General features: G+C 45.3%; 2 protein-coding genes and 1 long non-coding RNA gene across 3 annotated transcripts in view; 1 reads left to right on the top strand and 2 right to left on the bottom strand.

Moving 5' to 3' along the window:
- LOC106031442 (glutathione S-transferase theta-1) overlaps window positions 1–372 on the bottom strand; it is a 6,040-nt gene extending 5,668 nt beyond the window's left edge. The window contains exon 1 of the mRNA XM_013173816.3: window positions 179–372. Within this exon, the coding sequence (XP_013029270.2) occupies window positions 179–290 (112 nt within the window). The 5' untranslated portion in view covers window positions 291–372. The remainder of the gene's footprint in view (window positions 1–178) is intronic.
- Window positions 1–1,549, top strand: part of LOC125182806 (uncharacterized) — an 11,413-nt gene extending 9,864 nt beyond the window's left edge. The window contains exon 3 of the long non-coding RNA XR_010825432.1: window positions 1,413–1,549. This is a non-coding gene — a long non-coding RNA (uncharacterized lncRNA). The remainder of the gene's footprint in view (window positions 1–1,412) is intronic.
- DDX51 (DEAD-box helicase 51) lies at window positions 1,287–11,004 on the bottom strand. The gene is made up of 16 exons (XM_066978652.1): window positions 10,903–11,004; window positions 10,473–10,819; window positions 9,884–10,122; window positions 9,603–9,753; window positions 8,566–8,711; window positions 8,146–8,217; window positions 7,849–7,955; window positions 7,229–7,337; window positions 6,463–6,608; window positions 5,594–5,792; window positions 4,789–4,904; window positions 4,572–4,688; window positions 3,565–3,666; window positions 2,963–3,026; window positions 2,573–2,707; window positions 1,287–1,829 (listed from the first exon to the last, which is right to left on the bottom strand). The coding sequence occupies exons 1-16, from the start codon at window positions 10,923–10,925 to the stop codon at window positions 1,803–1,805; spliced, it is 2,100 nt and encodes a 699-aa protein (XP_066834753.1). The 5' UTR covers window positions 10,926–11,004; the 3' UTR covers window positions 1,287–1,802.

Below are 11,004 nucleotides of genomic sequence, written 5' to 3'. Positions count from 1 at the left end.
TGAGTGCCACGGGCAGCAGGACCCGATGCAGCACCCAGGGGTACCAGCTGCCCCGGGTGGGCAGGACAAGCCCCCACCTGCACAGCTCCCGTTTACGCGAGGCACAGCCCCGGGCCCAGCACCCCCCGAGGGGCTCCGGGGGGGTTCCTGGGGGGCTCCCCCCGCCGCCACCACTCACCCTTCATCAGCTCCACGTGCTTGAACTCGAAGGGGATGTTGTTGGTGCGGGCGAAGATGTAGAGCGCCCGGCAGGGCTGCGACAGCAGGTCCAGGTACAGCTCCAGCCCCATGCTGCTGCCGCCGTTCCCTCCGCCGGCACGGCTCGGATGGGATCGGCCCGGCCCGGCCCTGCTCGGCCCCGGAGCCCCCGCCCCGTTAGCGCCCGGCCCCGCCCCGCAGGGCCGAGCCGAGCCGAGCCGAGCCGAGGGGCGTGCTGCGGGGCGGGCTCTCGCCCCCTGCCATTAGAACCCGGTGTAGTGTCAGCGGAAGTCCATCCTGAGTGGTACAAGGGGACATGGTCTGGCGGGTGGTATTGGCGGTAGGGGGGCGGTTGGAGCAGATGATCTCGGAGGTCTTTTCCAACCTTTACGATTCTGTGATTCTGTGATTGTCTATCATCGTGTAAGGATGAGGAACAACGCCAGGAGCAAACTGGATCGGCACACCAGCGGCAAAGCCCCAGGTGTGTGCCCAGAGGAGCTCAGAGCTCTGGTTTTACTCTCCTGCTCCACCATCCGTGCTAAGCAAAACCAGCCTGACAGCGCAGAGGAGGACACTCAGGCAGCAGGAAGGCAGATGCTGGCTTCACTGCTACAATCCCCCCTTTACAGTATGCAGCCACCTCTCTTGCCATCCATCCCCCCAAGCTTTCCAGCACCTTCCCCTTCCTTTTTCTCCGTTAATGTATTGCTAACACCGGTGTACAATTATTTTGCTTTACAAAATAACAAGGCAGTGCCGGGGCACTTCCTGCTGAAGGTCTTCAAGGGTGGTTGGAGGCTACAGCTGCGTGGTAGTTCTAAGCCTTCTGCCCGGGGCAGCTAAAAATATCAGTGGCATGTGTCAAATACAGACTTATGGCTCATACTGTTACTAGTTGACTGCAGACATTAGACATTTCACCCTGCATTAATACTAGCCTCATATGTAACAGTATCTGCTGCTACCACTGCCCCTGAATGAAACAACGCAGGCAAGGAAACACCAAAGGCACAAGACTGCGCAACCAAAAATCCACTCAGCGCTATCTCCATCCCGGTACCCAGGAATCTTTAACAGACACTGAATGTTTTAAAAAATATTTATACATAGTATTTATTTAAAAGTTCCAGGCCCTTCAGCCTAGAACAGCTCTTCAAACAGTATTCTGTTACAGACACTGCACAGGTTTTTACGCTTTTATGCCCTTGCAGATACTGCTCCTTGCACGGTACAGCAGAACCGTGACCTGGCCCAGTTCAGAGGCAAGAAGGGCACAGCCCAGACCTTTGGTGACCAGCAGTTCCTTCAGGCACAAGCTTCCAAACGGTGTCAAGCTCTTCGCTGGTTTTACATATGCCAGTAGGGTATGATGCAAAGTCCTTTTTAATGCATTTTTTTCTTTTTTGAAAACCAGTAAGTGAACTGTGTTACCCGTGTCCTTGAAATGGAAACAAGGTCTGTAATAGCTGACTTAAGATATGATAAACTAGAGGAGACAACCCTTGAGCTCTGGAACTGTATCTCTGTGTTACGGTGCTACGTAGTATAGTCCAGCTCAGCAGCTTCAGCGCGATGAAACAGCCTCCTCTGCTTGCATTCGTTCAGGCTCGTTTCTGTGCTTGCTCACCCTATTCAAAATTAAAGTTGAGAAGGTGACTGAAGATGCTCCTGTCTCAGGGTCACACAGAAGGGACTTCAGGGAGCAAAGGGACAATTTAACGATCTTTTCTGCCCAGTTCTCTGACACTCCTAATCTGCAACTCAAAATCATAGTTTTTCAAGGACAGATGTTTATCAAGAGTCCTCAAAGTAGAAAGCAGAACACTTCCCCACACTGTACAGCACAAGAATGTCCATTATGGATCCCTAGTCCACCAATCTGACAAGTTAAATGCTACCCTGCTTCTGTCTGAAAGCTCTCAACCTTCCTAATGGTGTGTAAGGGAGGGACTGTGGATAAGACTTTCCTGGCTTGATATACCCAACTTGAGCATGGCTGTAAATCAACATGGTTGTAAATTACCGTCTTAAAACTCTGGAATGACAAAAGGCAACTCAATCTCTGCATTTCGTTTGCTTGCCTCTGGATAGCTGCCAAAACCCAAGCTCAAGAGATGAAGAGAAAGCCAGTAGAAAAAAAGGGAACACCATAAATACTGTCTACCCTTCTAACAGAAAATCTTCCTCCCCTCCCAACCCTTTCCAAGTACTTCATAATGATGCACCCAAAAAAGCTTCCTTCATACTGACATAGAAACAGCTCAGTTAAAGAGAAGGTTTCTGGACTCTGATACTTGTGCTCGTCATGAGTTGCAATGAACCGTGTAAGCTGTAGTTTGATTTTTAAAAATTTCTTTCCTGTGGCAGTTACCTTGACTGTCTTCTCAAGCTTAGACAGAGCTTCCTCATATTGCTGCACCAACGGCTTTAATGACTTGCCCTTCACCAAGTGCTTCTTTATGTCCGGGATGCCAGCATCTTTCAACATCCGCAGAAACCTGCGTTCCTGTGTAACAAAACAGATACAATAGAAGAAGAAATGAAAGTACCTCCCCTTCACTGGAGTTGAGACACCCCACTGCCTATCAGCTAGAAAATGTGCACATTTTGGAACATGCTGCCTAGTCAGGGAATAACTGAATAGAAATTTCCAAGTACAAAACTCAGCTGACTGGAGAAGATGGAAAGTTGTATGACCCTTATCTTCCCTACTCTCCTCTCTATGCTTCCTTTTCAAATGAATTTTATACCAATGACATACCTGAATTCTAAGGACCATGCTGAAAGCTAAGCCAGCTTTTCCTGCACGAGCCGTTCTTCCAACCCTGAAATCAGAAAAAGGAGCATCAAGTCAACTTAGCCATGTAGTTGCTGCCACTATCAGCTTCACAAGTCCCATTATGAAATTCTTCAGATGTAAGGAAAGTATGATTCTAAGATTTTTGAGTCTAGCACAGCAGGCCTAGCCATATGTTACAAAGGATGAACATTTCCAGGGCTCATTTACAGCTGCAGAGCCTCTGCAGTCTTCTAAGCATCTGGAAACTTAACTTGATGCTGTCCAGGACAATATTTCTAACTCCTGTAAAATACATTGTGTATAACAGGGTTATACAAAAGTTCTAGTTCTATATTCTAGTTCTATTCTACTTCTCTATTCCAGTTCTCTATTTTAATAGTACATTGCTCTGGTGATGCTAGGAATTAAATTCTGATTTAAAAAGCTATTTGCATATTGAAGTTAAAAAAATAAATAAATCGAAAGCTAATAGAACACCTTTTAAGTGCATGTTACTTATGCTAAATATTTCAAAGAAAACCAAGCTCAAATATCTTCCTTTTGTTCCTGGTCATCTTACCTACCGGTGAATGTATGCCCTGATGAACTGAGGTGCGTCATAGTTTATCACACAATTCACTCCTTTAATGTCAATCCCTCGAGCAGTGGCATCTGTGCTGATTAACCTGGTTTTAAATACATAGTCATTTTTAGGTAATTCCTCTTGCACTACACACACAAAAAACAACTGAACACAGCACAACTCTTGCTAATCTCTGCTCAAACTGGGTAGCCAGCTTCTGACCTCTGAGCAGGAAAACAGCACTATATATCACTCCCTTACGTAAATGGCGTTATTAGCTGTCTGTTCTAAGTTCCACTGCAGCTGTACATGAAAAGCTGCTTGGTGTTTCCAGGTTCTCCAAACACACGACACTGATCAAGACAGCTCCCAGCACACCAGAGGTTACAAACACGTAAACCATCTGAAAACTTCTTAAATGTACTGAATGCACACAGCAAGGTGTGAAATTCCAGTAGTAAAGGAAAAATTTAAACACATAGGGTTTGGACAAAAAGAAAATCCAGAAAATAATATTTACCTTCTTCTCAGGGACATTTTATAGCTGCAATCCCATATGGTTACCACAATCACAAAGTAAATCAAAAAAATGAATAGAAGTAAAACTGTCTGACAGTCTGATTGGGGGTTTCTTTGGTAGGAAGCACTAGTACTATATGTAGTTCTAGCAGCAACATCTATTTTCTTCCAGTAAGCACCAGATTCCCCTAACCACAGACAGTAAAGCTAAGATTTTTCAGAACTGCATCTACATTTTGGGCAACAACATGAATAAGCAGAAACTTCTACTGCTTGTTATAAAATAACACAACAGGCCAGTTCACGTGCAGGTGTAAATACAGTTCATAAGTCAAAAGACCAAGTCCCACACCCATTTTTTAAATTGTTTCCCACATGCTCTGTTTTACAGGGGACCCTGTTTAAGTATCTTCTTGATTCTAACTACCTTTTCATGCTAGAAATAACCTATATTGGAAGACATGCAGGAAACTTATTTAACATACTCACAGTTGTATCTTTCCTTGTTCAAATTCTTTCATGGTTCTCTGTCTCTCATTGGGGGGTAACCGGGAAGAAAATTCAGCCACAGTGATTCCACCGAAGGCCTGAACCAGCAGGAACAATCTGTAGGCAAATGGGATAGAAATGGTCACTTCATTACCTAACTCTGTAACATCACTACAGTAGATATGTGCCAAGTGATCTCATTAATGTGTTCATTCACCTGTGGGACGCCTCCCTGGAGTTGGTAAAACACAACACCCGGGTAAACTTCATTGTCAGCATGAAATGCAAGAGGAGCAAAGGCTTGGAATTCAGGTCACAAGGCACGTAACATTGCTGCAGTCAGCAGGGAAGAAATTCAGAGACAAAAATTATTTCTTGCCAGGCTACCTTCACTGAAACCCACCACCTGCCTGTGACCTACACAGTCTTGAATGTTTTGCAACTAATAGCAACAAAACCGGACCCCACAATGTCACTGCCCTTAGAACAAGTCACAGCAACGGGCTGGGAGAACACAACACAAGGTAGAGGTGGGAGAACTATGTTGTTCGAGTGATCTCACTTCTCCATGGCAAGTAACAACATGCACTGCCTTCTTGTCTACTGGGTGACCTGTAACCACACGCCTTGAAATGCATGTTATACGTACGTATGTAAAGCACAGTTGAAAAGTACTAATACATTATTACTTCATATCTCCACTCCCTATTGATAGGGAATTTAATTCTGCATGAAGACAGTTGAATTCTAAAGAATTCTAATCCTAACCAAATGAATGCTTATCCATTTGCTCATTACTCAGCAAAGGCAGAGCTCTCTGGGTCATAAATACTGCCAAAGCCACTTTCTCCCAGTACCTCTGTATCACAAGGCATCATATGAAAGCTGTATTAATAGATAGGCTACAAACATTATTCCAAAGTTAAACTAATCTTCTAGTATAACTTATTCAAGCACCTCGTTTTTTTTAACAGCTACCAAATAAAGTTACTTTAATGGTTGCAAGAGAATTAATGTTATACCGATAGCCCCTCAGGTAGTGTGTATTTCTCTTCAGTATCTTGTTCAGTCTCTGTTCCATCTATGAGTGGTTTTTTCTCAGAATATACAGATGTGAAGAGGCGAGGCTGGAACAAGCCCAACTGCTGCAGTTTCTCTGGGTCCTGGGTCAGCGTGGCTGAAAACAGCAGTTTCTGTAAAGGTATCTGAGGATAGCAGCAGCTGAAATAAATAGTACAGGGAAACTGAGCTTTGAGGTTAGGGCAAAGGACTTCCTCCAGAAGTACTTTCAGGTGATGTTACAAGGGAAGCAATTAACTCTTTTTGATGCTCTTCTCCTGCTCTGGGCCTTTCCAGTGGTTTTTTTTCTACCCTTGTTTTATAGAGTTCAGAGGTGGAACTGGATCAGCATTCTCAACTCAGCTGCACAACACACATTGGTCACCCTTGCTCCCATCCTAGTTCCTTCCTTCCTTGGTTGCTGAACTCAGTTTCTGACACATCTCTATCCTGCTATTTGAAAACAGCAGCTGCAGACACAGTTCTAGCATTTTCCTTCAAATTCATTACTTAGCTTGCCAGAGGGCATTGCTATAGATAATGTGCAAATGATTCAAACACTTGCAATGTTTGAAGATTCTTTTGATGCTGCTTTAGTCCAGTTAAGGAAAGCTTGAAGAATACAATACGTAGATTTCAGTCTAAAAGATATCCTTTAACACCAGCTGTTTACTGCCTGCTTTTTTGAGCTCTGAAGAAGCAGCTGCCTTAATTTGGCAGACATTTCTCTGAATAAGTAGGCTTTGGGAGTGCCTGTGAGTGTGCTACAAAGCAGGCATCTAAGTGCTGGCATCCATGCAAATGGTTCAAAGAAATGCATTTTGCAACTTACCTTGCTGCTGTTACAGGCCCTGGTTTGGTCCTCTGGAAAAGTGTGTTAGAGCCAGAGTCATTTTCTACTTGGAATGCAGCTTTGACAACTTGGTTCAGCCAATTCTGGTGCATGTCATCAATCATACGGTCAGCTTCATCTATGATCTGAATTCACAAAGACAAAAAACACTGCTTGTTAAATACTGTCTTGTGCTTAGGCGGCTTGTATTTCTCTTTTGTAACTGTATGCAAGATGTATAGAAGCTTCTATTCCACACAATTTCTTTCCTTGCCTGCTGTTCCTCAAATGAAGACAGAAATTTCTACCTCCAAACTTTTCCTTTTGTTTCAGTTGCTCAGTAGCCAACCCGACACTCAAACTACACAAATTCATTTGCATTTAAATACAATCAATGTCTTTGCATAAAAGATAAAAAACACCTTTATCTAAAATAGGATGGCAGCTATGTCTCTGCACAGACTCCAATATGGTGGAAGCTACTACAGTCTGATAATTTACCCTGAAACTGTTTTTTGACTGATATGGCTTCACTCCAAATTTGTGTCTGAAAGAAGATAAGACAGAAGGGGAAGTACGTGGATGCCTGGGTGTCACGAGTTGGAATAAAACTTCTCATCTTGACACAGCTGCCTGAGCAATCTAAAGCAAAGACCAAGACCACAAAACAGTTCCAACAGAGACGTATTTATGCACCATGAAAGAACAAAGCAGGAAGATCCAATGGACCTCGCACTAAGGTTGGACACCTGCGGAGCTGACTCACCAGGAAGCGAAGCTGCGTCAGGTTGAACCCCGGGGTCTTGCTAATGTGATCTGCGAGCCGCCCCGGCGTAGCCACAATGATATCAGCAAGGCTGCAGTAGCCTGTCACTCTGAAAGAACAAGCAGCTCATCACTAAGTTTCTCCCTACGCTGTAAGGCACATAAAAGAGATCCTTGGTCAAAAGACCTTAAGATTTTCCCATTGAACTTTTAATTTAACTGAGAAATATTGAAATTCAAACACACAATTTACCAGCACACAAAGACAATGCTGGACACTAAGCCCTATTCTCCATTGTACTACCTGTTTAAGCAGAAAGTGACATTATTCATTGCCCTGAAGAAAAAGCATAATAATTGCAGCAAAATTCTCTAACAGTCGTTTGTACCTGTGGGCACAAGGTAAATGTTTGCATTCTACTCAGCTGGTGAACAGCCCCAAAAATCTAAAAACACAACAACCACAAAGAGGGGTAGTAGCAGGCACTTTGTCATAAACCTACTATCAAAAATCATTACTGCATGATGGTGTGATGCAATAAGCTCCATTTTGACCTCTGTTCACAGAGATTAAATAGCTTACAATCCCCACAAACCTTATCAAAAGAGCATTTAACCTACTTTTTCTGGACGAGCATCTCCTGTTCCTTTGCAAAAGATTTCTGGCCAGTAATCAAAACGACCTTCAGACCTGTCCCATCAGTGTAAATGTTGAACACTTTACTCACCTGCAAAGAGATGTGCTTTGTTAGCCACAACAAAATCACTGAAAGTAATACTTCCCATTAATAACATCAAACCCACTGACAGTGTCTTCAAACTGCACCCAGAACAGCCAGACAAAATATTCCCTGCATCAGCCCTTCCCTCAGCCCAGTTCTGCTCAGTGAGTAGTAGCTGAGGAGCTAAATTATGTACCTGTTGTGCCAGTTCCTTGGTGGGCAGAACAACCAGAGCTCGTACTTGGCAAACTACTCGATCTAGCAGAACCTGCCAAAACAAAGGCCAAATGAGTCTCTGAAAGCAATGGGGTGAAAAGGAGCTTCTTGTATCTAAGCTGGTGAGAAGAGATGGGTATGACACCTTCCAGAGTTTTATGCTTCCGTTTTGCTCCCCTCCATCCTCCCAACTCCTCACACTATGCCTCTTGTCTGCAAAAAGGAATAGGATGCTGAGGTGAAGAGGACTCATACAGCTCCTTCAGACAGCTCTGAGCAAAAAATCTGTCAATTTGCATCCACAAATTCCTTGGCTTTCTAACCTACTTCTAAGTTCAGGATGGGGTCGATTTTGTTCAAGCAAAACATTTGCCCTACGTTTTGCTGGGGGTAAACTCACCTGTATTATTGGTATGACAAAAGACAGGGTTTTACCACTGCCAGTAGGTGCCGAGACACAGATGTCTTTGGGGCGGTATCCTCCCTGCCCCATCAAATACCCATTGGATGCACTCTGCAGAATAGCAGGAATCACCTCTGCCTGAACTGAACAAAAATGGGAATAAACATTAGTCCAGTTCATTAACTCTGTAGATAAGACTCACCTAGGAAAGCAGTGTTTTATACAACGAATCTATTTCCCTATCTGTGCTGTTCTTGCTACAGATGTTTTTGAGTCTTCCTCTCTTACATCTTAGTAGAGATGCTATCTGTCTTTTCCCTGGTTCTTTTTCATTCGTGAGCTTAGCACTGAATACGGAGATTTCCCGTTTCAAGAATTCAGCTATTTCTAGTGCTCAGCATAGATGTTACTGTGTTAAATATTGTTTTCAACTCATACGTGTCTTGTCTTTGTGTTAGGGTGACACTGGGCAGATTTAAAGTCTGTGAATGCTTGTCTGTGAGCATCCTTTTTTTGAAGTACAAACTACACCTATAAAAACACATACTATGCAACAGAGCAATGTAGCAACATCTGCGAAGGAGCAAAATGAACACCTCCTATAGGCTTTGAAGTCATTCAAGTTTGCTGCTCCTTTTAACAGCTTTTTGCTGCTTTTAATGAGTTGAACGGGTTCCCAGACTGGTCCAGTTAGTACAAGAGATGGTGGAAGGCAAGGAAATAAAGCACATGTACGGAACTAAGTGGAAAAAATGTGAGGATACAGGCAAGATCACTCTCCTTTGGGTGCTGTGAGCTACTACTTCAAAACACATCTTCTGTGACACTGCATTTATGACTAGATATACCAATTTTGATTACTCAGCCTACCTAAGTCTTTGAAAGTAAAGTGTTAAAACTAGTATCATCATTTCACCGCATTAAGTTTGCTTTTGTTCTATATTTTATTTCATTGACCCCATAAAACATACAGCAACAGATTCAGAAATTAGGTAAGTGAATTCAGAAAGAAAGAAAGAGCACTATCAAGATACCTGGAAAAAAGGACTCTATCCCATTCATCTGCAGCTTTTTCAATAGCTTGGGATGAATTCCTGGGACATCCCCGACTGGAATCAGGTTCTCTTTGATACGTTTTTGCAGTAATTTTGGTTGAGCAAGCCACTGTGGTAAAAAGGGCTGAACCTGAAGTGGGGGAAAAAGAGAGAGTCACAAAGTGTTTCTGCCATCAAATGAGCAATACCATACATTAAAACAAGCTGGTAAGATGCCTGTTCATACCCAACCATCATCAAAATTCAGTCAAGCTAGTTACCTTCTGCACGGGCTTTCTGTCATAATCTCCGAGAACCACCAAGCTGGAAGGTGGCGGAGTTGCTTCTTCCCCTGAGGCTGCTAAGGGCAGCTCCTCCTTTGTGCTTTGGTTTCCTTCAGCTCCTTCACTGCGCGCTTTCTTTCTTTCAGCTCCCTTAGTCTCCTCATCCCTCTTCTTCCTTTTAGATTTATTTTTAAGATTTCTTTTATCTTCCTGCTGTTTAACGTCTTCTTCAGAATCTAGATAACAGGAATACAAAGCTGCAGGTCAGAACGTGCTACAAACACGTGATACAGGGAACATTATACATCACAGAATGTAATCAACAATTTGCAAGCTCATCCTGCCTCTTAAATCCAAGTACAAGAGTCAAACATTGTGGTGGTGACATGGAGGCAAGCGAAGACTATGTTGACACACATCCCTCTTTCCCTTACACTAAATTCACCCCCAAAGCTTGCAACAAGGGGCTTTAGAAAGCAAACTACTCTCAGATAAACTCAGCAAGGTACTCAAAAGGCACCTCGCGAGTACCCCTCTGCCCAGAACCGCCGACCCCATCACGCCAGGCCCCCCCAGCCCCGCTCACCACCGCCTGCTCCATGTTCCTCGGTGGGCGCTGCTCCTCCGTCCTCCTCATCCTCCTCCTCCTCCTCCTCCTCCTCCTCCTCGCCGCCGCCCGGCTCAGCGCTGCCGCCTGCTGCCCGCTCCGCGGCCGCCCGCCGCTCCCCCCGCGGTCTTCCCCGCCCCTCGCTCCCCGGGCTCGGCGCCTCGCCGCCCGCTGCGGGCTCCCCGCCGGCTCCCCGAGGCCTCTCCTCCCGCTGCCGCCTCAGCTGCCGGGCCCTCGCCTGCTCGCGCAGCCGCTCCAGCAGGACCCGGGCCCGCTCCTGCGCCTCGGCCCCGGCCTCCTCCTCTTCCTCCTCCTCCGCGGCGTACCTGAAACAGCCGAGAACGAACGCGTCAGGCCCGGCCCCCGGCCGACAGAGCCCGGCTCTCACCGTCCCGCCGGCCCCGAGCACCTGGTGATGGAGAACAGCGCCATGGCGGCGCGACGAGGCGGCGTCAGCGAGCGCCGCAAGATGGCGTCACGGGCCGCGACAAAATGGCGTCACGGGGCGCGC

This window comes from Anser cygnoides, chromosome 17 (assembly GCF_040182565.1).
Source record: "Anser cygnoides isolate HZ-2024a breed goose chromosome 17, Taihu_goose_T2T_genome, whole genome shotgun sequence".
Taxonomy (NCBI): Eukaryota; Metazoa; Chordata; class Aves; order Anseriformes; family Anatidae; genus Anser; species Anser cygnoides.
This window is presented reverse-complemented; position numbering and strand designations above follow the sequence as displayed.